Consider the following 25748-nt stretch of genomic DNA (forward strand, 5'->3'; position numbering starts at 1 on the left):
TTCATACCCTCCAACATTCACGGATGAAAACTGGGACACATGTCGCCAAGCAACACTGGAGTGTGATTAAGATGTCCAAAGTTATTAATGAGGCGGAATACACAAGCTAGAAAGGGCTTCAGCAGTTTGCTTGAGCTCACTGAGAACGGCAAAATTTCCCTCCTCCTGAGTTAATTTCCCTCCTGCTGAGTTAATTGTGTGTCAACTACTTTTGCACTTTTAATTCAGTTTGCAGCAATTGAAGTAAGCTGAGCACAAAGGGGGAAGTGAGAGCAGGAGAGAGAAACAGAAACATTTTAAAGGTGGGGGGGGGGGGGGGGGAGTAGGATGGCAGAGGATTAACTGAGATTATCTCTGCCAAATCATACACTTTAGGATTACAGATTGTGTTATTATTTTACTATATTTTATTTTTTATTGTAACCCATCCCGATCCTCTGGGGAGAGGTGGGCTATAAATAATAATAATAATAATAATAATAATAATAATAATAATAATAAGCTGTGAAAGAAGTAAACAAGATCTTGAAGTGTAAAGATATTTCACTGAATACTAAAGTTAGAATTGTCCATGTCATGTATTTCCCATCACTATGTGTGGATGTGAGAGCTGGGTGGTTAGAAAAACTGGTAGGAAGAAAAACAACTCATTTGAGATGTGGTGCTAGAGATAAGTTCTGCAGATACTGTGAACTGCTAAAAAGACAAATCACTGGATCCTAGAGCAAATCAAGCCTGAATGACTAAATTGAGACTGTTGTATGTTGGTCATTTCATGAGAAGGCATGATTAACTAGAAAAGACATTACTGCAAGGTAAGGCAGAGGGCTTCAGGAAAAGCGGAAGACTGCTTTACAGATGGATAGACTGGATCAAGGATGCCAGGGCCCTGAGTCTGCAAGAACTGAATAGGGCTGTTGTGGCTAAGATGTCTTGGAGATGTCTCATTCATAGGGTCACCATAAGTTGAGGCCATCCTATGGGTACTTAACAACAACTGTAATGGCAGGAACAGTTGTTTGTAGAGGTGTACTGGTTGCTTGAATACTAAAGGAAAATGGGAAGGTCATAGGAGAAATTTTAAACATATACTAAACTCTCCCTTTCTGCATTAAAAATGCAATATAAAGTTGCCTGCTGCTTGGATCATGCTGTGAATATCTTACAGGCTTCATACTGTGATTGAGGAAAGAGAGTATTGATCCAGTTCTAGGTGCCTAGACTCCTTATACTACAGGAGAGGCTTGAACAAAATCTTCATAGTAGTATGGGGAAAGTGGGGAACATTCCATCTTGAATCCCTATACCAGGAGGAAGGTGGGAAATCAATCAATCAATCAATAATAACAATGTGACCTTTCAAATGGTGTAATTCTACAGCTCTCTCTGACCTACACATTGGCCCTGTTGAAGTTACTGTAAATTGAGGTTAAAAAAAAACCCTCTCAAGGGCCACAGCCCAGGACCTCCCATTTTGGGTTACACTATGATTTGGTGGGGTGTCAATGATTATTTCAGGTATGGTTAAATCTTGGAATCCCCAATAGATTTATTTAATAACCCCCTGAAACTGACACTCTTCTGAGCATTTGACTGGGTTTTTCAACCATCTCTGCCTCCTCCTTTATTTTGCTCCCCCGATCTATTTGTTTCTAAAAACCAATGTTCTCTAAATGGCACAAAATGGAATAACTAAAATGTGAGTCAAAAATGTAAACACTAGCACACACAACACAGTCAGTAGCCCCTGCTGGATGATCTGTGTGCATGTATATAAGCTGTACTAAAGTGAATGGAATGGTGTTTACTAACTTCTGAAGCAGAGAAACAGACTATGCTAAATGGGACTCTTTGGGAGGAATTATTCCTTTGGCTTATAATTCAGAGAAACCCTGGCAACATTAGCTAGGGGATTCTGGGAAAAGCAAGAGCTAGCACAGTTTAGAAGTTTGTACTCCACAGAATGGCAAGCTGTGGCAATGCACTAAAAGCTTGCAGTTTCAGCAGCAATATGCTTTAAGATACCAAAAGTATTCTGGACTTGTAGCATATTTTAATAATTATTCTATGGCGGGATACAGACGGGCAAAAAGGGGTGTGTTCATGATGTTATGAAGGTATAGCCTTCAGACGGCCCTTACCTGAATGCTGCCATGAACACGCCGCCCGCAAGCCCCAAGCCCCAAGATTCAGCAAGAGCGCGGGGACCAAAGAAGAGGAGGCATCCATGATGCTGGTGACACTGGCAACGTGCAAGTGGACAAGGATGCCAACACCAGCTGATCACCAGCTGGCAGGAGACCACCATTGTTCTTGGGCAGGGCGGGGGGAAAAGTTTAAAGGGGCCTGGGCGCTTTAAATGTGCACATATGCTTTCTGCCGCCGGTGCTGAGTACCACAGCTGCGCAGCTGCGCATCCGCCAGCTGGCAAAAGAAAAAAAAAGCCCTGTTTTTGGCTGCCCGTGCGGAAGCTGCCTCTCTCTTTGCGGCGTCCTCCGAGGTGGCGGTATGGAAACTGCGGGTCAGAAACGGCCCCAGGTGAGGCGTCTTCACTGCCCCCCATGTGGAAGCCCCGTACACCTGAGCCATGCCCCCGGGGCGGGCGGTCTGGAGGCTCCGTATTCAGCAGAATACACCTCCAAGACGTCTTCCCCTGCCCGTCTGTATCCCACCTATGTATAACAGTCTGGTGGCAACCTTTTTTGTGCTTTTGGCATTAACTACAGCTGGTATCTAATCATTGCCTAAAACAAGGGTGGGAATCACATGGTTTTCCAGCTGTTGCTGAACTGTAAAGTGCAGCTGTCCTAGCCAGCATTGCTAATGATGAGGAATCCTGGAATTTGCAGTCCAGTAACATCTGGAGGACCATGTGATTCTTACCCCTAACCTAGACAGAGTACCATTAGTCATTCAGGCTTGTGGGATGATGGCATCTAGGACAGAAAGAAAGACTAAGAGCTTTGCCTGGATATTAAAATGACTAATTATGGAACTATGGCTTTACATATAGAAAAAACAATATTTGGTTTATGTCTCTGAGTTTTCTAGACCTGCTGTGAGACTAATTAGTACTTTGTTAAACTAATTTATTTCAACATAGGTTCTGACAAAATGTGAAAGCCTCTTTAAAATGTGTGATGTAGGCACTTTCTAGCAGAGATCCTATTACTGTAAGAGATGATTTCAGTGCAGCTACTACTTCTGTTTCTTAAAGAATATATGTCAGAAGTGGCACAATGATTTTGCTTAGGAATAAACTTAAAATGCTGGCTAACTTAAATTAAGATGTTACGCAGTTTCTATAACTCAAGCTGTATTGAGCAATATTGGAAATAGTCCAGCCTCAAATTTTTATCTTTTATTCATCAGTACATTCTAAATATTGCATGATCTTAATTATTGTTGTAACATTTTTTTAAAAACATGTATGGCTTAGATAATGAATTTGTGAGGTGACACTGTATCTGTTAATACAATGCAGCTGAACAATATTGTGTAGCAGAACCTGGATACCTTTTAAGTTTGTGTCAAATTTTGAGTATATTAGGTTGCCATTGGTAAGGGCTTGCAATGAGTTCCAAACACCCCTTTGAACCCATATGTCAAATGATCTTATTTCACGGAGGACAAATTGATAATATTCAGATAGAGGCAAGTATTCTGTTCCATGAACTGTGTACAAGGTGGGACTCACAGCTGAATGCCAAGTGCCAGCTTACTATACCCCCCCCCCACACACACACACAACAGGCTATCTGGAGATTCCTGGAGGAGCACATATATGTTACTACTTCTCAGAGGGCCTTTTCAGTAACGGCCCCCAAGCATTGGAATAGTCTTCCTGAGGAGCTCCGTCTCATTACCTCCCTTGAACTGTTTAAAAAGAGACTTAAAACCTTTCTCTTTAACCAAGCATTCCCCCATGTTCACTGAAGTTATGTTCAATCCCCTTTTCTCCCTCTCACTTACTTACACCTATGAATTGGATTTTAATTGTATATTGTAATTAACGTAATGTGGCTTTAATTTTATGTTGTTTTAATAATTTTACTATGCACACTGCTTTGATCACTGCAGAAAAACGGTATAGAAATAAATATTATTATTATTATTATTATTATTATTATTATTATTATTATATGCACCAACACAAAACAAAACATGCCCAGAGCAAACACACGAAACAGTAATCACACCAGAACCAACCAGATATCTGCCCCCACCCATGCAAGCAATTTTCCATGCACACAAAGAGCTGTAGCCTCCTTGGACTACCTCTCAGGCTATCTCTGGTTGTCTGGGCATGCTTCAAAATGAAGCACTACATTACACTGCCCATCATGTTTTGGCACTGGAGACCAGTGTTTCACTTCCCAGCATGACACCTTTCCATTTTTTTGCTAGTTTAAATAATAAAAATAAATTAGGTGGGTCTGAGAGCCTTGCAGGCTCTATATCATGGATCATATTGGAAAGCTCAGTCTGAAGCTGCTCAGTGGGAATTACTGGTTATGCCTTTTACTTGTTCTAATCTAAAGTTTACAAAGACCAAGGTGAGATTCACCAGTAAATATGACATTTCTTTTTGAAAAGAAAAGAAAGGAAATTAACAGAGAATAAGTTCAAAAAGAGTGGGAAGCTAGACACTCTTGGTGTATTCACACTGCACAGTTATAACAGTTTCATAGCATTCTAACTGCCCTGGCACCAAACTATAAAATTCTGGGATTTGCAATTTGGTGAAGTACATAGAATTCTTTCTGCAAGAGATTTTTGGTCCACTCCCCCACCACTATAGCAACAGAGCTATATAGGAGATAGTTCTAAGTAACTCACCAAACTACAATGCCTAGACTTCTATAGTATGGGACCAATGCAGTTAAAGTAGTATTACACTGCTAAAATGGTGCAATGTGGATACAATCATGTTGTACTCCTGAAATATGAATGTGGTCACTCTTGGACAGAGAAGGTTATCTAGATTAGGCTATCTGAAACATTGACCTAAAAACATGGGGTACATACTAGGTGTATGTAGAGAGATCTTGTAGCACCTTTGAGACTAACTGAAAGAAAGAAGTTGGCAGCAACTCAAAGGTGCTACAAGATTTCTCTACATACTGATTCTGTAGACTAACAAGTTTTATCTTTGAAATCTATACTACATGTAGCTTCATCCCAGATAATTCTCTTGCTTTAGTTTAGTTAGTAGTCCTTTGGCAAGCACTTAACTGTTTGTCATTCCCATCTTTTCTATGCCTCCCACCCCCATATTCCATTCTGGCCACTGTAATGCTGGCAATCCAGCAAAAAATTATGGAAGACTGGAAGTGGGGATGGCCTTCAGCCTCCCCAGTGCAAAATTACTTTAGCATATAGCTGGGTAGCTGCTAGCTTATTTTGAGTCCCAGGTTTCCACTCTTACATTAAATCAGATGACTTCCATGCCATTATGAGGGGGGTAATAAACCAGCCCAAATTAAAAGCTCTCCTCCAGCAAATTCTGCCTTTGGAATTGCAGACATAGCCTTGTATTTAGTTTTAATTGGAAATAAAATGGAATATGTTTTGTGACCCATTGCACTGATTTACACAGGACTATTCAACTCAGCCCTGGAAACATGCAATTTAAAACACCATTAAGAAACATGGGTTTTCTGACCCAACCCTCACCATTCTCCCAGCAAGGGAAAAAGTAGCTCTCAAAATGATGGTATTCTGACAAGTCCATTATGCATTTTGCATGCCCACCAGACTCCTATTAAATCCAAAACCACTTAAGCATTTGTCCTAGGATAGTGGGAGGAGAGGGGAGCCCCCATCCATATAAATAGATTTAGATTTATCAAGAAGGGATTTCTCAGCTTAAGGTGTGTAATTATCCTATGACTCATTCTAGGTGTCATGTGTGGAATATTATTTAGACAAGGGCCAAATTCTCAGAACCCTAAGTGGCAGTAAAGACGTCCAACTACTTTAGAAGTTGCCTTTAAAGTCTCTTGTATGCTACAGAGACTTGTAATAAACACAATAAGCTATCTCTCATTTGTTGGAAAGGTGCAGTCTGTGTGCTAGCAATGTTTAAACAAATGCAAGGGGACAGGAGATATTTCTTACATCAGAAAATCTATTTATCTCTGTCTCAGCCTTTGTAACTTCTGGAGTAAGATGTTCATATCAAAAGTTATATGTGCTGAGTGATGCCATATTCAACTATCTGCCATTGCCATGGTCAAAGACAGAGTTTGGAAAAGTTACTTTTTTATTACAAATCCCCAAATTCCTCTGCATGAGCCTTCTAGTCCAAAGTGGTAATTTTTCAAAGTTCTGATAACAAAGAATAATAATACTCAAAGTGTTTATACATTGGGACAATATACCTTCTTCCTTCCTTCCTTTTTTTAAAAAAATACCCTCATACTTCTGCAATAAGCAAAAAAAGTGCAAAATAATACTTTGGGAACTTCAAAGAGATTACAAATTAATGGCAACATTGTGTGACCACTCTAGTGAAATGGGAATGAACTGAGCATGGTAATGTCACACTCTGTAACTAGTGAGGAAACAGCTAGTCAATTAGATCTAATTGATATTGGTAGGAGTCTAGATGAAACACGATCATCTTTTGTAGGTGCCAGACAAAGGTTTGCGTCATAGGCCAAAAAGCAGTATAAGTCTAGAAGCAGATGTTAAAAGGGACGGATAATTTCCACTGAAAGTTAGCATTTCTAATAACATCTTTCTTTTACTCCTGCTTGGGTAAAGTGGCATAATAAAAGATATACTAAACTGCAAATTTTTGATTAAAAATTATCCCTAGATATCTGACTCTTTTGAGGAGAAAGATAACCCTTTAAAGGACAGCCCTTTCTTTTAAAATCTTAAAACCTACTAATGGACCACATATATTTCCCCTGAATTGCTCTAATGAAATTAATGACTTAGCTACTGCTAGGACAGTATCATATGGTACATATTTATCTAAATGATAGATCTATGCATTCTGACATCTTACATTGTTTTATTGCTTTGTAACTGTCTATGGTCCAAATGCTAATGAGATCTTAGAAGATTATTGGGTGGGCGGGAGGGTATATTTCCCAGAATCCATCAGCCAATATAAGTAGTGGACATGCTAGTTGAGAGATTTTGCAAGTCCAAGTTTTGTTGTTATGCGGCTTCAAGTTCATTCCAACTTCTGGTGACCTTATCATAGGAGTTTCTTGGCAACATTTTTTCAGAAGAGGGCTGCTATTGCCTTTTTCTTAAGCTGAGAGAGTGAGATTTCTTCAAGGTCATCCAGTGCGTTTACATGGCTCAGTGAGGATTCAGTATCTGGTCCCCCTGAATCTTAGGCCCAGAACAGACAGGCCAAATAAAGCAGCTTCTGGCTGTATTGGAGGTGTTCAAACGACACATGCATCCAAAGCAGCCTGAAGCCACCCTGAAGCTGAGCTCTGGTCCTTTGGACTGGAGCAAAAAAAAAGCCAGGATAATCTGGCTCCTGGAGGCATGGTTTGGGTCCTGCGGCTTCACCCCACTTTAAAAGTGAGCCGTGCAGTTGGTACAATCCTGACCCATTTGTGGCTGGAGCGGACTCAGGCCACTCTTTTGTGCCCATCTGTTCCAGCTCCTAGGTCAATACTCAAACCACTACTCACAGTAGTAACTGGATAATATAAATAACAGTTTTGATAAGGGCCATCCCTGTCTTTTACCATTAGTTAAAGTGAAAGATGATATTTTTATGTCTTTGTGATAATATTAACAAATTTAATTGAATCTCCAATTTGGTTGCATGGTTTTCTTTATTTTATGATATTCCTTATATTTTGTATCTCTCATTATTTATTGCTCAGGAAGTGAGAAGCGCACAGACCTGACAGAGGTCCCCTTTCTTGAGGCTGATATCAGAGCAATTTTTGAACATAGGTGTCATGCTAAATTACATCTATTCCCTTCTATGCTAAAACCTTTGTAACATCATCTGTAACTTCTTTTTACAGGGCCTTTTCCCTGAATCTGGGCCACCATTTAAGATGCAGGATAAAATGACTAATTTGTATTTCTTGTAGAGTTGGCAATATTCATTTATTTTGCATTTGAACAGCTATCTTGCCTACCTGATACTGTAAAACATTTCCCTACTTATACTATTCCATTGCCAGCACCTAAATGCTTGTGATATGGAGACAAGTTGTAAATAGGATAGCCATTTCTGTATTACCAACAAGAGGAAAAGCTTTACCAAAAAAGAAGACACATTAGAATATGCTAATTTATATTCACAAATTAAACTTTACAAATGATTACTATTATTTAGATTGGGGTGGGAAGCCTTCCAGATATTACTGAAGGTCCCAGCAGCCCTAGGCAGCAGTCAGTAATGAGGAATGCTGGAACTTGCAGTCCAACAACAACTGGAGGGCCACATAATTCTGACTGCCATTCTAAAGAATATCTTCATATACTGAAGAATGTTGTATTGTAGAAAGTAGAACAAATGGCCTCTTGCCTATGGACAGTCAGTGTTAGTGGACCATAATTCTTCTAATGCTGGGATCATCCATTTATCAGTTATGTCTTGCAGATACATAATCAGATGGATTTTTAGTGTTTCGTATTAGCAGCTGTTCTCTTAATCTCATCTAGTTCCTTACCAAACTGATTTCAGGCCTAGAAAAAGGAAGAAGAAACTTTGGATGAATAATTTATCTTGAAAGGAAAACACTATTGTTGTAGGCCAAATTAGGCATATGAACATTAGCTATTTCTTTCTGAAAAATAACCCTAGAATGGAAGGTGGTCAAAGCAGCCAAGTGAATGTCAGCAAGTGATGGAATGGAATATATAACGGGCCAAAGTAAAGTCTACTGTGGCAGTGGAGACCCAGATGGAGCAAGCCAAAGATGGCAAGGTACCATCTGTGATGGTTCATGTGCAAGAGGGGGAGAAAGCTAGTATACAGACTGTAATAGTGACTGTTCAACAGCAGTGTGCTGAAGGAGGAGAGAATCCAGAAGTGACTGTAGAAATACAACAGCAAGGACAAAATACACCATCTATCACTGTTGAAGTGCAGCAAGAGTGGAACAAAGCTGAAAATCTATCATTCACATTTATTAAGGTGCAACATCAGACTGTAGGAAAGGAGATACCAGGTCCACGTGTTGAGGTACAGTCAAAGAGTCAAGGAGATGTTTCACATAACAATATCCATTGTCAACCCTCCAGCAGGTATGAGGATGATCATCAGGGGAAGCAAGTTCACCCACTGTCCCAGGTCAAGGAAAGCATCACAGACACTCAAATGGAGCAGCAGCAACAAGACTGGGGAAAGTCAAATGGGGCAGAATCAAAGCCTCTTCAAGAAGATGCAAATGATTTAGTGGTGACGGAGAGTTTGCTGCAGCAGGATAGTTGGAGCCCAAACACAGGGCAGCTAGAACCAGTCAATTTTGTAGAAACAGATGAAGAAGAAAATAGACCAGAGGTGGTGGCATTTCAAAAGAAATTGCTTAATGACAACCAAGATGCAGAACCAACCAAAATGTTACATATTCATTTGTTGAATTCAAATGAAGTAGACTTGAAAGAAACTATCACCAGTCTGCAGCATGAAAAGGGAAGTGTTGATGAGAATGCCACTGGTCAGCAACAACCAAGTTCAGACAAAAGAGTGCATATGGTAATGGCAGAAGAGAAGGTTCATGAGGAACAAGCAGGATCTAAGAAATATAGAAAGGATGTGCCTAATTATTTTGTTGCAATCCCAGTAACAAGTGAGCAGGTGAGTGGAATCTAATTTAATAATAGAGCATTGTGATATGAATGTTAAAAACTATAATAAAAGAGCCTCCTCTTTCTGATTAGGGCTTGGTTTGGAGTTAGGAAGATGACTGTCATTCATTATCAGTAATGTGTGGCTAGATCTGGTCACCCCCAAGGAAAAGCTGCAATAGACAATATTTTGTAAAAATTCATGACTCTGTCCACTTTCTCCTGTAATGTGTGAGTTTCTACTGTTTTATCTATTGAATTATTTTGTTACAATCAACTTTTAGGAAGTCTAGATTGCCAACATTTCATGTAATGAAAGGCCTATATTACTAGGCATTTGTTATTGTTCTCCCATTCCAATTTATGCAAGACACTGATTATTAATACTTGGAAAATATCCTCCAAGCATAGTTTTTAAAGTCTTTTCCCTTTACTGTTTAAAGTTGTTAACAGAGACATGTATCAGTTAACTAAAATAACTGATGGTAACATAGACAATATGTTTTGGCTTAAGTTTTTATGGCCTGGACATCATTTCACCATAATGCAGTATATCTTAAGTTGGCATATACTTGTATCCATCACTACTATTACTACATCTATGTTCCCTATGTAAAATACCATTTCATGCAATTGATCAAGGGAACTCCAGTCCATGGAAGCTAGTGCCATAATAAACTTCTTACTTTCTTAAGGTGCCAAAATACTCTTACCCCCTGTTTTGTATTGTTTTTTTGCAGTAAATGAACACAGCTAGTTATGCGGAAACAGGAATATAAAAAACTACTTTTTGTTCAGTTAGATTATTAGTCCATCAAGCTGGTGGATGAGCAAAATGTACCCTGCCTGCCATCCACCTATTGTTTTGTTGTTGTGTGTCTCTAAGTCATTTTTGTCTTAAGGTAACCTTAAGATGAACCTATCATAGGGTTTTCTTGGCAAATTTCTTCAGAAGCGGTTTGCCATTGCAGTCCTCTGAGGCTGAATGTGCCTTGCCCAATATCACCTATATAATTCCCCAAATACTTTTTGTGTGTGTGTGTGGTGTCTTTCCCCAGTGTGTTGTTGTTGTTCTGCCCCAGATCAGGATTTTCATCTCTGGATGGCCTTCTTTAGGATTTAAAGAATTTGGTGGCAGGCACATCAAAACATCAAAACCAGACATGAACATATGGTGACTTCTGGTTTTGATTTTATTTTCTATTTTAAAAATGTTTCTGAGCCTGTTGCAGACTGTGCCAAGTGCTGGGGATGAAAATTTGGCCCTGACCTCCAAAACTGAGTACCCCCGTTCTACTTCATTATAATTTGCTGGCAGTGACTCCTGATAACTGTCAGGAAAGAGATCTTGAAAGGAACCCTGGTGGCACAGTGGTTAAATGCTTGTACTGCAGCCACTCCCTCACAAACCACAAAGTTGTGAATTCAGTACCAGCCAGGGTTAACTCAGCCTGGCATCCTTCTGAGGTTGCTAAAATGAGTACCCAAGCTTGCTGGGGGCAATTAGCTTACACATTATAAACCACTTAGGGAATGCTTAAGTGCACTGATAAGTGGTATGGAAATGTACAGGTTTGCTATTGCAAAGACTTCTCCAGGCTTCCTTAGAGAAGCCATAGAATGAACCTGGACCCTGCTGCATACATACTGGCACTGAGCTATGGCCCTTCCCTAGTATGCAAATAGGTGCAGAGGCTGGGAAGGTTACTTTTCGGACTACAGCTTCCAAAATAGCCATGGTGACTATGGGATTTAAGGAGCTGCAGTCCTGGAATCCCTCCTATTTTAAGCAAATTATAAAGGATTTATGCTTCCTTTTCTTTTTTGAAAATGTGTCAGTTATCCACTGCCTATGACCTTACAATAATGCCTTGATACAATTTTTTTTTTAATTTTTAAATATGGAAACCATGTTGGGGCATCTTACCATATACTTTATAGATCTTTAGGTGATACAAAGAAGATCTGTTTAAAAATCCTATGGCACAGGAATGAACTTTGCATATCATGCATAATCAACTAAGAGTTTTATTTATTTGTTTGTTTGTTTTCATCCTCTGGTTTTTGAACATATAAAAATCTTTATAGTGGAAATGGAGAAATGGAATAAAGTAATCTATGGATGTAATAGGAGTGCCATACAACAAGACTAAGGCGTAAGAGGGAATGTTTATTAATTATATGAATATGTATTTTAGGAACAGTTGTAATTTTTATATGTTTTATTAATAAGTTAAATATACTATAAATGACACTGGAAATACACATCCCTGAAATATAAGCAGGTATAATTTCAGTTGGGATGTTTCCTTCTTATTCTTGAAATTGGAAAGAAGAAGAAGAAAACATTGCAAAACTCGTAATTCATTTAGAATGGCCTCCCTGAAGTCCCATTAACAATGATGCAGAACTGTTCCATTGGAAGTGGTTTGCAGACAGCAAGTTATTTATTGATTTCTTCCAGAGGAATATGGATTCTCTGGGGTACTTTTCTCAATGTGGTGCTCCATTTTGCCTCTTTCAAATGAAGTATGCTGGATGACAAGGAACCATGAATGATGGCAGATTAAAAGGGGATAAAGCAAACTGGAGGAGGTACCTTGCTTTGGAAGTTGCAACATTCCCTGTAGAGAGAGAGAGACAGAAATTCTATGCATGAAAATTCTATTCATGTAAGTTTTATGTTACAGTATTATCAAAGCAGCTAAGGCTGCATACATCATAAGTGCAACCCAAGTGCAATCTCTATCCCTGTGCAATCTTTCAAAATAAAGTCTTAATCAAGTGTGGCATCAATTAATTCATTCAGGCATAATTTCTTTTATTAAAAAAAAGGTACTAACAGAAGTTGCTATGAAATACATTAATAATTAAGATTCTCCATAGATTTAAATAATTTCATTCAATTTCTTATCAGCTTTTATCAAATTAATCCATAGAATTTTATCATTCTACCAATTACCACATTCTCAAAATATATGGCTTTCTGAGATCTTTGACAAAATATAAGAAAACATAATTTACAGTGCAAGGCTAGGCACAACATGTTGTTCTGTGACTTCAATTCGTTTCCAATTTATGGAAACACTAACAGGATTTTCTTAACAAGATTTGTTCAGAGGGGGTTTGACTTTGCCTTTCTCTGAGGCTGAGAGAGTATGACTTGCCCATGGTCATCCAGTGGGCTTCCATGGCCTTGAAGATATTTGAACCCTGGTCTTCAGAATCATAGTCCAGTGCTCAGACCACCACAGAAGTAAACTCCATGGGGTTCAGTGGGTCTAACTCCCAGGTAAGCAGCCAACAAAGTTGCTAGTTACTGGAAAATATATTATTTTTAATTCCATATTAGAGGAATGTATCAGAATAAAAAATTATCTCAGATGTAAACAAGGTCACCTTTAACACACTGCTCCATCAGTTAAAATTTGAACTAATTGATTAATAAAATGGTAGTTGATTAATCCATAATTTAAAGCTTTAAATCTAACATCGGCCTGGTACAAACAGGCCAAAAGCAGCATGCTGGTGCCGATTCTAGGGTTCTGGAGCATGCAGCAACTGCATGCTCTGGAACCCTAGTTCATGCTGGTGGCGCCATAACAGCATGGCCCTGCCCATGTGGGGTGTGCATCCACAACGCAAGCATGGCGCCATGTCCAAAAGTCCATGTACCGTGCTTGCATCATGGACGCACCACAGTGCACCAATGGCACACTGATGATGTCGTCCATGTACTCCACAAAGAATCCGGGTTTTCTGGGTTCTTTTTGGGGTGGAGGAACGCTGCACAGTTTAGCTGTTGTGGCGTCCCTCTGGAGGAAAACTGGGCACCTCCAGTCCGTACTTTCTGGGCAGTCTGGAAAGTCCTATCCTTTGTAAATACAGATTCATAATGGTATTCTTGGTCAATCTGAATAACCCTGAGAGAGATAGGTATTTTTTTTAAAAAAGTATGGAAAGTATTTAAAGCCTGCGTTTGGTTTTTCAGTACACTCGGCTGTAGCTGTATTAGTGACATCTCCCCCCCCCACCACCACCACCACCATTACAATTTATTTCCACTGTATGTTAAAACTCCTGTCCTCTGGGATGTTCTTTCTCCTGTTTAAATTTATTCATCTTAATCCAAAATGCACCATTGAAGATACTTTCAAAAGGAAAAATTTTTCCCTGCAACTTTTCAACTCCAAAAGACTAAAAAATGGGCTGTACAGCTCAATGAAAACAGTGTCTTTAAGAATGGCAAATTTTAGTTATCTGAATGGATTTATTTGCAATTACAGTTTCTCACTTGGGAAAAGGCATCAATTTTTCCCCTGTAATCAGAAAGTAGCACACGATTAATTATGGAAATGTGATTCCATTTTCACAGTCTATTAACAATTGACAACTGCATAAAGATCGCATTAATACTTGCTCACTTCTCGTAGTTTTGCACCCAGAGTGAAACTGAGATTCTGAACCAGCATATCTAGTTGCTAGTTCTTCAAAATATAGATGAGATATTAAAAATGAAGAAAGCATCAGACTGTAATGCTGGGCTCCAAATTGAGTTGCAGATGTTTTCAGCATCCTGTCAGCATTATAAAACACAGTTGTGAAGTTTGAAGTTGCACGTAACTTTATTTTTCTTTATTCAACACTAATATACCCAACTGCCCCCCCCCCCCAGGTAGCTTATCTCCATTAGCACAAAGGCTTTCATCCAACATCATGCTGTTATCGGATCATTGGTGGTAGTGGGGTTGTAGTGGGGAGAAGGTAGTTCCATGAACAGAACTGGCACATTTGATACTGGCAAAAATTTGGTGCTAAACTCTTTTTTAATGCAGAATAATTTAAAATTATTTTCATTGTCAAGCAATGTCATCCTTCTGTTTCTGGAGGTCTGATCGAAAACCTATTGAGCACTGTTGAAAGAGTCTTAAGGGCAGTACATATACCTAGATATATGACCCATTAAAGTCAATTGGATATTCAGGTAGACAACTATTCATTGTACTGCCAAGAAGCTAAAAGGCTTATGGAATTATCAAGAAGCTAAATAAGACACTACGTATTATTAAACCATTAATATGAGTGTATTACCTTTGAAAAATTCAGCTTTATTTCAGATTTTAGATAAAATTGAAGATGTCCAAGAGCTTATATTCACTAAAGAGCCTAAGCTGTTGAAAGCATTGATTCCAGTCCAAACTATGCATCTAACCATTATTGCAGCTCATTTGAGAACAGATGAAGATGTGAAAAGGTAAGAGAATTTAAATAAATTAATGTCTCATTTTATTTCAGAATAGTGGCCATTATATTTTTATTCTAGTCTTAACATGTTTGTTTTGCTGTAAAAATATGTTTTGGTTCTTTTTTTAAAAAAATGTTAAGCATTTTTCATATTTAAACTCCATGAATTGTTTAATTGCTTTTTAAAATTTAGATTTATACTTTTAATGCTTTTGTGTTGTTTTTAATTTTTGTTATTTTAAATATGCTCTTAACTGCTTTGAGTCCCATTTTCAGGAGAAAGATGGGATACAAAATAATAATAATAATAATAATAATAATAATAATAATAATAGAATATTCTTTTGATCTATATATCAGTTGATCATGACAACAAACATGACAGCTAATAGCAACATTTCTGTGAATCCTGAGTGAAAAACAACTCTATAGTTTGCTTTGACTTAAAGACTGCCTGCCATCTGGTAGAGAATGGGAGCAATTTGTCTATAAATAGTGCATCTGACCCCTGTACTTTGCTCAAGGCACAAAAGCTTTAAATTAGAAGCCTCAGTACCACTTATCTATACATTAAAAATCTTTCTGTGTTGTGCAACTATCACAATAATTGTGTATGATTTTCAAATGAGGGGGGGAGAGAGGGAGAGAGAGAGATTCTCTCTCTCTCTCTCTCTCTCTCTCTCTCTCTCTCCTGGTACAGTTGGTGATATTGAGGGGAAAATGAGTTGATTCTATACAAAAAATGTAAAGGGAATACATAAACCTGCCTGGCTGCAAACAAAAGAGTAGAGGGAATAGTTCTGTGAGAATCCAGATTCCAAGCTGGTTAGATCTTTAAAGCCAAGCACTGCAGGAGGGAATTTGCAGGTGGTTGAATGCAGGGAATGTATTTTGGCACTACCTGTCATGGCCAGCCAAGTGGAGGACTCGGAGGAGGCCGTGGCTCCTCAGGTGCAGGAGGAACTTGAGGCCATACCAGGTCCCAATTCTGCCCTGCCAGACCCTAGATCTGATCTTTCAGCCCCAGTGGTTGAGGCTCAGCTAGATCCCAGCTCTGTGGGGTCCCCTCCAGATGCTCAGCAGCCTAGTGTTGCCCCAGTGGAAGAACAAAGCATGGAGGTTCCTTCCTTTAGGCAAAGGAGAGCTGAGCGTTCTTGCTTGTGCAGATCTAAGAGACTTGCAGAGAGGCAATCTGCAGATAAGCAACAGCTGGCACAAGGGAGTGCGTCTCTGATTTAAGCAGCTGGAGAACGCCAATCCTTTGCCAGAGTTTATTGTAGATCCATCATAGTGGTTGCTGTCGGCACTGGCTCCTTGATCTCCATGCTTCTTGAATCTTTGTCTGCCCTGAACCTACGACCTTGGAACGGACTCCAAACCTTCTGGCTTCCCTGACCTTTGGCTTCCGTGACTTCTGGTATCCTAACCCTGGCTTTCGTTTGTGGCTTACTCTTCTCGGACTGGAGGAAGGTCTGTAAACTGTCTGTTGGCTGCCTACTCTGTTTCCTTCACTGTGCAATCCTTATCTGCGTGTGTTCATGTGTGTGCTGGCAGCATTCCTGGACACTACCAGTTAGCCCAATGGTTGAATTTTGAACTACTTGCAGTTTCTGCAAGTCTTCAAAGATTCAAAGAAAACCTTGTGGCCATAGCAATACATAGTCTATTTGCTGGTCAATGACCGAATAAACTTTATTACATTACTTAGTCTAATCTGAATAATCAGGTTATAGATAACAACAGCCAGTATACTGTGGTATGCACTCAGTTCCACAAAGGTCACTCAGGCCGCTGGTGACAAAGCTAGATCTAGGATCATCCCCAAACTGAAACATAACTTATATTTTGTAACTCAACTAGTAAAAGTTTAAACCCTACCACCTAAGGCAAAACAATCACTCATAAGTGCATCTCCTCATTATATATGTTGGTTGTTTATTGGCTTCATTCTGCCAACTATTATTTTAAGATAGCAATTCAGCATTTTGACTGCTTCATCTGATTCAGATGTAGAGCTGTAGAACTGGGATACAAACACACTTTAGTGTAATACCCATTGAACCCAGTGATACTTATTACTGAATAGTCAAACATTATCAGTGCATACACCCCAGGATCCCATAGTGATCTTTCCAGGGCAAACTAATCAGCCCAGAGATTTCTATTGGAAATAAAATTTCGCAGAGTGGAAGATGTCAGAGAGAGGATGCAGCCTGCAAAGGACCCGGAAAATATAGCCACTGGACTTTAGAAGATGCTGAAGGTCCAATACAAATGTTAAGAGAAGAATCTTCTGTTCCACAGGCTACAATGAGTCCTGGAATAGAAGGGTTTCCATCTGAGAGTGCTAATTTAGAAGGGTACCATTCTCAGTGGTACTGAAGCCCATGGGATTTAATACCTTTACACAGGTCTTTTCTTCTTCCATCATAGGTCATCTGTTAGGGTAATCAAACCAGTAGGTTTATTGCCTATGAGCTTTTTTTGGAGGGGGGGAATAATGGAGTGTAAATAACTTCTACTGAACAGTGCCATTAAATTAAAATGCAAAAAGAAAAGGTGTGATTTTGCTTTATCAACTGTCCAGTTCATATCAAGAGGATAAGTGACCTTGTCTTCCCCTGACTGGTTTTACAGTTGTTACGTGTGGCTTGTACAGAATTGCAAAATTTACCAAAGCTGTGTGCCACTGACATTTATGCAGAAAAAGTGGACTCAAACTAGAAAATAGTAAAGAAGCATACTTTGAGGTTAAATTGTGGAAGTTCATGTTTGTAGCTAGCATCTCAACTATGAAATTAGATTTTAAAAGTAGAAAAAACCCACAAACGCAGGATGTTTTTCAGATGCATTTGCACCAAACAGCAATAATGTGAAAATAAAGCAAATGGAAAGTCAACAAAAATGACACCTTTTTACTTCCGGGAAGTTCGCAAAAGTAAAAAGGTGTCATTTTGTTGACTTTCTGTTTGCTTTATTTTTGCGTTATTGTTGTTTAGAAGAAATGTCATCTGAAAAACATTCCACATTTGCAGGTTTTTTTACTTTTAAATCCCGTTTCCAAGTGGGATTTGTCTATAGATAAAGTCCATAGATAAAGTTTAAAGATACTTCTTGCTTTATCCACAATAGCTCACTACAGAAAAAAGGCTTAACCAACACTGAGCCATCAATTTATATTCCTGTCCAGAAAAAAGAGTTACCACCATCTAACTGAGAAAGAATATAGTTCACAGAAGGCTAAATAGTCTATGCTCTAAGGTTATAATCCATATGAAATAAGTAGAACATTGACAAGAGAATTCTTGGCTCAGTACAACCAAGCAGTAAAAATATGTTGTAAATCTAATGTATATATGGTAAGGAAAATAGTTGTTCTTGCTAAGTGTGTACTGTATATAAGTAGCAGTTTATGACACTAACTTGAGCTCCGTAAGGCACCATAAAATTTCAAACATTTCTTATTTTATATTCTTTGTAATATTATATATGGCTTATTTAAAACATATATGGCTTATTCAAATATATCTTCCTTTTTATACCTTATGATTTCCTGGTAAAGGTTTGATTGAAAGTATCAGGTTGAGTTTCAAGCCTTATATATTTTCCTCCCCACCCCCCTTTTCCTTACTTGCTTAGCAGAAAGGTAACATCAAAAAAATAAAACACCTTTGTAGGGCTTGCAGTGTAACAGATATGATCAGTCACATTTAATTGGGTAATCAATTTGTTCTGGTGTAATGGTGAATAAAACAATGTGATACAAAGCCATTGAACAAGTACAATCTAATATGTTTTTTCATACACTGCAAGAAAACAGATTAATTTTTCTGTGTGCTAATAAGTGAATTCTAACTTCAACAGAAGCATTTTTGTTTATATAGGAAATATATTTACAGTAGTAAATATGTAATATTAAATAATTTCAGTGCTTTCTGCTTTGGAAGCCAGAATGCTAAGCATGACTTAATTGAAAGGAAGTGAAATTCATCAGTGAAATTTAGGAGATTATTACATGGGGAAAGGGGGGGGGGGGGGAGAGAAAAAGGCATTCTCCTGAGATGATCATGTGGAAGAATTTCACACAATGTCGTGCTCAATTAGGATTTATTCCAGGAGGAACCAGCAATGCTCCAGCAACAAACCATTCACAGGGAAATCCCGAGAATGGCTTCTCAATAGTGCAAGTGAGTCCAGGGTGTGAAGGCTAATCGCCCTATTGGGGAAGCAACCCACCAGGCTCTTTCAAAGTTAAAGGGGCTACAGCAAAGCTTCCTGAGTTTAAAGGGGCTCTGGGAAGCAACACTGACTCTTTAAATTTTAAAGAGACTGAGGCAAAGCAACCCGGGAGAAGTGTGTGTGTGACTTTTAAAGGGGTGTGGGGGGAGGCGTGCACACATGTGTGTAACTTGGGCATTGCAGCTAAGGGGGCTCCACTAGGGGACTGGTGGCATTGGGTTTCTCAAAATATTTAGCTGAAGGTGAACCTCAGCCGGTTGGGGAAGGAGGGACAGGCAAAGGCAGCTTTTCCTCCCTGCCAGCCTCCTCTCCTTTAGTCTCAGTGTGAAATGATCAATACCATTGTATTGATTATTCTTTCATGGGTAAGTATGAAAACCAATTGCACTATGATGCCATTATTGTGTGAACACATGACAGTGTGAAAATACTGAGTGCTATAGTGCTACTGTTGCTTTTTATTTTCATTACCATGATTATTGCTGAATTGGCCCTGGTGTGATAATCTCTTTAGTCCAAAGTAAAACATGCGTAGGGTTAGGCATGAAGAGAATATAATGTATGTATAAACTTCCAAGATGTATTCTCTTATGTTCACTTCAAGATCTTGAGCTTTGTCACTGAACAATAAACTTTTATGGTTTTCCAAGCAGACATTCCCAAAATCCATCATGATCCTAGTATTAGAGTCATAGCTCCTTGACTCATGACTTTGTGTTTATTATTGTGTTTCATTCATTTCAAGGGCTGTTTCTGCTCTAGAGCACAGCAAGGCCAAAGTGCAAACTCTGTTGCAGGGGAAACTCTTTAGCATGACATTTCAGGGGATTGGCCAGTTTAACAACCAAGTGGTCTATGTTAAAATGTCAGAGGATGAACAGCAAATGCTAAGCAAAATTGCAGGTTAGTATTTAAATTTGCATCTGATCAGTCTTCAAGTACATATTGAAATTGTATCTCTATGTTTTGAACACTATTTTTAATTTTTGTTTAAATGTATATTTCTCTTGCTCAGGCACATTTATTTTTATTTATATCATCTCCTATTTTTTAAGACATTCAGGATTCAAACTGTTCTTCCTTGTCCCTTATGCACAGACTCCTCTTTTAAAAGACTTAAACTGTTCTTTTTCTTTGAATCCTACTTCTAATCTCTTTAGTAATTTATTTTTTAAATTTATATCCCACCTTTCCCTCCCAAATGAGACTCTGAGTAACTTACATTATAATTTAAAACACAAAAAGCTAAAGCAGTGATACAAATGTTTAAACAACATTAAAACATCAGTGCCATTAATATATTACTCTTCTAAAGACTCTGTGTTTCTATTTCCATGTAGTCTTGAGCTTAATATTCACTTCCTCATCTCTGCTGAAGCAATGCCTACATGCATTTGTTGAGATTTATACTACTCTAATGTTAGTATAAAGTGTTGAGTGTAAATGTAAAGTTTAAAATGTGCCCCACCAGTGGGAGCAATACATTAAGTGAAGACACAGGAGAGGACCTTCTCTGCTAGGGCACCCTCAATGTGAAATTCGTGTGGAAGTCAAATGGCACTGATGTTAGTTTCATTTTAGTGCCATGTTAAAACTTGGCTCTATTAAAGATTCACCGCCTAGGAATCATGGTATGACTAGGTTGAGAAGTTCTGTTTTAATATAAATGCTTTTACCTTGTTTTAAACCACTTTACACTTTTAAGCATCTTAAATTGTTACATGGATTTAATTTTTTTTTAAAAAAATGTTGCCTGCCATAAAATCTTTCCATATGGAGGAGGATATAAATATTTTAATAAATAATTAAGAATAAACAAACAAATTACCTAACCACGTGAACCTTGGAGAATGTCTTGTCTTTGATGGGGTACGTTTTTTGCATTTCAGTATAACGAACTGTACATTTAGGACTAATTTGTTTTTACTATGTGCTATTAAGTTGGCTTTGACTTATAGTGACTATGTAAGAGAGGTTTCCAAGATATCTTGCTATAAATAATCCCATGACTCGCAGCTTCTCTGCTGCCCCAGCTCAGCAGCTCTCTGCACTGGGTGATACCAAGTCTACCAAGTCTATTGATGTCTCTGTGTAGTCCCATGATACGTCCAAAATATGCTAACCTTAGTTTAGTCATTTTGATTTCTAGAGAAAGTTCAGGCTTGGTTTACTCTCATATGCACTTACTTATCTTTTTAACTGTCCATGGTAGCCATCAAATTCTCCTTGGCACCAGTTTTTAAATGAGTTTTAATAACTTCATTACCACCTTTATAGTTACATAAATCTTCTGTGGTCGTTACTTTTGTTTTCTTAATATTAAACTGTAAATATGCTTTTGGACTTTCTCCCTTAACATTCATAAGTAGTTTTTTCAAGTCTTTGCTACAATGGTGACTTTTATATCTTTTAAATTATTGATATTTATTCTCATCTCCTTGCTAATGTTGGTTTCCATATGATACGTTCAGAATTTAAATGAAAGAGATAAGGTGGTAAAACACAGCCTTGTCTGAACTTCTTGACAACTGGAGACAATTCTCTTTTGCCATATTGTGTGCCAACAGTGGTTTTTTCACCAGGTTGCACCTCAGAACAACCAAAAGTTGTCATACTGTCTTATAAAGAAAGATTGATATATACATTTTCAGGATCCACACAAAGACATTGCTGTAGTCTATAAAGCATAGGCTGATTTTCTTCTGTAATTATGGTGTATCATTATCCATTATATGTTTGCAAATTTATATCTATTGCCTCTTCCTTTTCTGAGCTTATCATGGACATCTGGCATTGCACACTCCGTATATATTAAAAGTCTTCATTACAAAATTTCAAGTTACTTTGCTTGTATAGGTGATTATTGCAAGTGTCCCCTTGCTTGGAGACTAGTCTATATATTGACCATTTCCAATCTATGACCCATTGTTTTGTTTTCCATATTTGTTGGAAGATTTTTTTTAAGGATGGACTCTTTTGCCTCTGGAGTTTGAAACAGCTCTATTAGTATATCATCTGTTCCTGCTGATTTATTTCTTCCAAGTGCTTTTTTCATTGAGAAAATAAGGGGATAAATAATCAACTCTCCTACTCTATGATTCAGATGTGACCAATCCCCTTTTCCTGGTGGCTGTTTTTTAAAACAGTGTAAGGAGTCTTATCACACATTAAGAAAGCGGCCAAATCCCATGCAAAAATGGGGTTTAAATCTATGAAAATCCTGCAAAAGCAGGATTGTTTTCAGACAACATCGTGCACATTGAGCATTAACACGACATTAACCTGTGCAGAAAGTGGGCAAAATCGGCTGCTTTTTACTTTCGGTAAAATCCCAGATTTTCCTGGTGGGGGGGGGGGAGGGAACAGATAATGTCTTAAGTTATGTTGTGTTTTCATATCTGTCTTTTGCAGTTACAGATGCCATTTTGCCTTTAATTGTTCTTTAAAAGCCCCATTTAGTGTATGCTGCAAAATATGGCTGATCATATGCTACTGTCCACATATTCCATATCACAGCTCTTTGACTTCCACATTTAAAGGTCATTTTAAAATAAAGGTTACTGTGTCTCTTAAGTGAGAGTGCCACTATACACAGAGATAAAGAATGTAGATCCCGTCAAGATCTAATGTATGGTGTTTGGTTGAATTTTCTGTCTTACTTGGGACTGTTACAAATTGCCTCTGTCTGAATGTCCTGTAAACAGTTTGTATCACTTGTCCCTGTTTGTATCAACTGTCTACTAGAAGCCGTGGAGAGCTCTTTTATGGAAATGAATGTAGACATCACAGCCAGCAACGACTTCAGACCACACCTGACATTTCTGAAACTGTCTAAAGCACCTGCATTGAGGAGGAAGGTAATCAATTAGATGAAGATCTTGTCCTTTACACTTTGTTTGCTTGCTTCTTGGAAGAAGCATTGTCATGTCACGTGAAAATTGATAATTTAGCAAATTAGGGGATTTAAAAAGATGTTACCTAATTTAGTGCATCTGAATGCATTAAGCCAGAATGATCTCTCCCTAAACAAATCTCTACTCACAGCACTGCAAACTAATGGAAAGAAGGAACAATTTAAGGGCTCAATTTAGATAAGAGAAACAACCAGGTTGGGCAAAAAAATTAAATCCACACAGTGTGTCACGTACCCTGCACTCCTTCTCTCCCCTCCACCAACCTCCAATGCTTTGTTGTATCTCTTTCCAAAAATGCTGATCTAGATCGTCTCCTGACTTTTTGCTATTGCATCTTTCACTTTACCTTCATTATTTCTTTATATCTTTAAAACTTTCATTTTACCAGTGATTGCTTTTCTTTTGAGTTCAGGACTGCAACTGGCTACATTTTGGGTGTTGTGCTTTTTTGTGTGTTTATATTCAATGAAGGGTCTTTCCACACTACAAAGTTATAGTGCTATTATTCCACTTCATAGTCATAGCTGCATACTATGGATCCCTATGGAATCCTGGGCTTTATAGTTTCACGAGGCATGAGAGCTTCCAGTCTGAGAATTCTAAATACCCTCCCCTAAACTACAACTCCCATGGTGATTAAAATGGCATCATAGTGCTATAACTGTGCAGTGTGAAAGGGCCTTTATGTCATCCATCCTAGTGGCCATGACATAAACATATGGGACAGGAAGGGACAATGAGGTAACAGAGTATGCTACTTTAATCTATGTTAAGGATTTCCCCCCATAAAGCAAATTCTCTTTATTTACAGAGAGCTTAAACCAGGGGTAGGCAACCTGCGGCCCGCCGGCCGGATGCGGCCCGGTGAGGCCTTGGGACTGGCCCCAGCCTGGTCCTGCCACCGAGGCCTTTGGGGAGCAATTGTCTATAGAAGCCTCAGAAACACGCATTTATTTTAACATTTTTTAAAAATCAGCAAATTTTTTCACATGTCCTCCATTTTTTTAAAAAAAGTGTCTTCCATTTGAAAATTTTGTCCTACATTTGTCCTGGTTTATTTATATATTTAATATTTTTAAAAAATTATTTAATTATTTATTTTTTGGCTTCGGCCCCCCAGTTGTCTGAGGGACAGCAACCCGGCCCCCGGCTCAAAAAGATTGCCTACCCCTGGCTTAAACAATCTAATTCCTGGATTTTAAATGTGCCTTACATGGAGTGAAGGGCTCTGCATTGGACCATGCCACAGCCTACCCTGTTCAGTGGGATCCCCTGGCACTCTGTGTACCATGAGAAGTGCTAAAGAGGTTGAAATGGGGAAGACGTTTGGAGGAAATAGCTCTAGCCAGCCCAGTTTCATGTACCTAAATCTGGATCTAAACTAATATGTGTACTTTTTTGAAAAAGGTATACACAAAATAATTCAGTTCATATAAAAACAGTCCATTCTGTTGGATTCAGTGATGCCATTCTGCCTGAGGAATGGAGAGAAGAGGGGTGGACTATTGCCCTTCCTAAACTCAGGGCATCAATTTCCAGAAAGCTCTGGCTCAAAATAGTAGTTTTGTGTTTTATTCCTCATTAATAATGTTTGCCCTCTTGTCTAGCCACACACCTTTTGGGCTGTGCTTTGATGCGGCTCATCTACATGTCCCCCAGTTTTCATCTATGAAAGCTTGCTGCAGTAGTTTGAGCATTTGACTAGAGACCAGGGTTTACAGTAAATCCCCACTCAAACAAAAACAAAACAAAACAAAACAAAAACACTGGGTGACCTTGGACAAGTTGCACCCTTTCAGCCTCAGAGGATGGCAATCATAACCCCCTCTGAAGAAACTTGACAAGAAAATCTTATGATAGGTTTGCCTTAGGGCCACCTAAGTTTAAAAAAAATGCCTTGAAGGCACAGATCAAGAACAAGTGCATTTTTTAAACCACCAGGGAACAAATCTCCCTTTTCCTATGGCTAAGCAAGGTCAGTCTTGGTTAGTACTTGGTTGGGAGTATGCCAAGGAATATCATATACTGGAGATTAATTTTTAGAGGAAGGCAAATGCATACCATTTCTGAGTATCCCTTGCCTATAAAAACTCTATGAAATTCATGGAGTTGACAGAAATTAGTTGACAGAAATCTTTTTTGAAAAAATAAGGTATTTGCAAACATCTCAGTTCAACTTAGTTGGAATTTAGTGGTTCCTTTCTGCCTGAGGATGAACTCAATGGATGAAAGAGGGCAGAGGGAGTTTTTGCCAATTCCCCTTTCCCTTGCAGCTTCCTGTAATGCTTTTCTTGCTGTTCTGGAGGGTTCCAGGACTCTTGAAAGTTTTGGGTGACTGCAAATGAAAGTCAGAATGGACCAAAATAAAATTAAAAAAAACCTTCCCTGTCTCCTGTTAGAAGAGGTATACACTGAATCAAAGGACAATCTCTAAGTGGAAGAGCAAAATTGCATTCCGCCCTTAAAAAATAAACATGCTGATAAAATGGGACTGAGTAGAAATATGGCAGTGAAGATATGCTAAATTGAAGAGGCGTGATAAGACTCATCTGCCTGAAATGTCACTGC

At 38.6% G+C, this 25748-nt stretch overlaps 1 protein-coding gene across 1 annotated transcript in view; it reads left to right on the top strand.

The window, feature by feature from the left end:
• The first annotated feature begins 9504 nt into the window (after window positions 1-9504).
• The window catches only part of LOC121917271 (A-kinase anchor protein 7-like), a 30935-nt gene continuing 14691 nt past the window's right edge, over window positions 9505-25748 (top strand). The window contains exons 1-4 of the mRNA XM_042443053.1: window positions 9505-9793; window positions 14901-15037; window positions 20012-20169; window positions 23011-23123. Of these exons, the coding sequence (XP_042298987.1) occupies window positions 9554-9793; window positions 14901-15037; window positions 20012-20169; window positions 23011-23123 (648 nt within the window). The 5' untranslated portion in view covers window positions 9505-9553. The remainder of the gene's footprint in view (window positions 9794-14900; window positions 15038-20011; window positions 20170-23010; window positions 23124-25748) is intronic.

Source organism: Sceloporus undulatus, unplaced genomic scaffold, assembly GCF_019175285.1.
Source record: "Sceloporus undulatus isolate JIND9_A2432 ecotype Alabama unplaced genomic scaffold, SceUnd_v1.1 scaffold_14, whole genome shotgun sequence".
Taxonomy (NCBI): domain Eukaryota; kingdom Metazoa; phylum Chordata; class Lepidosauria; order Squamata; family Phrynosomatidae; genus Sceloporus; species Sceloporus undulatus.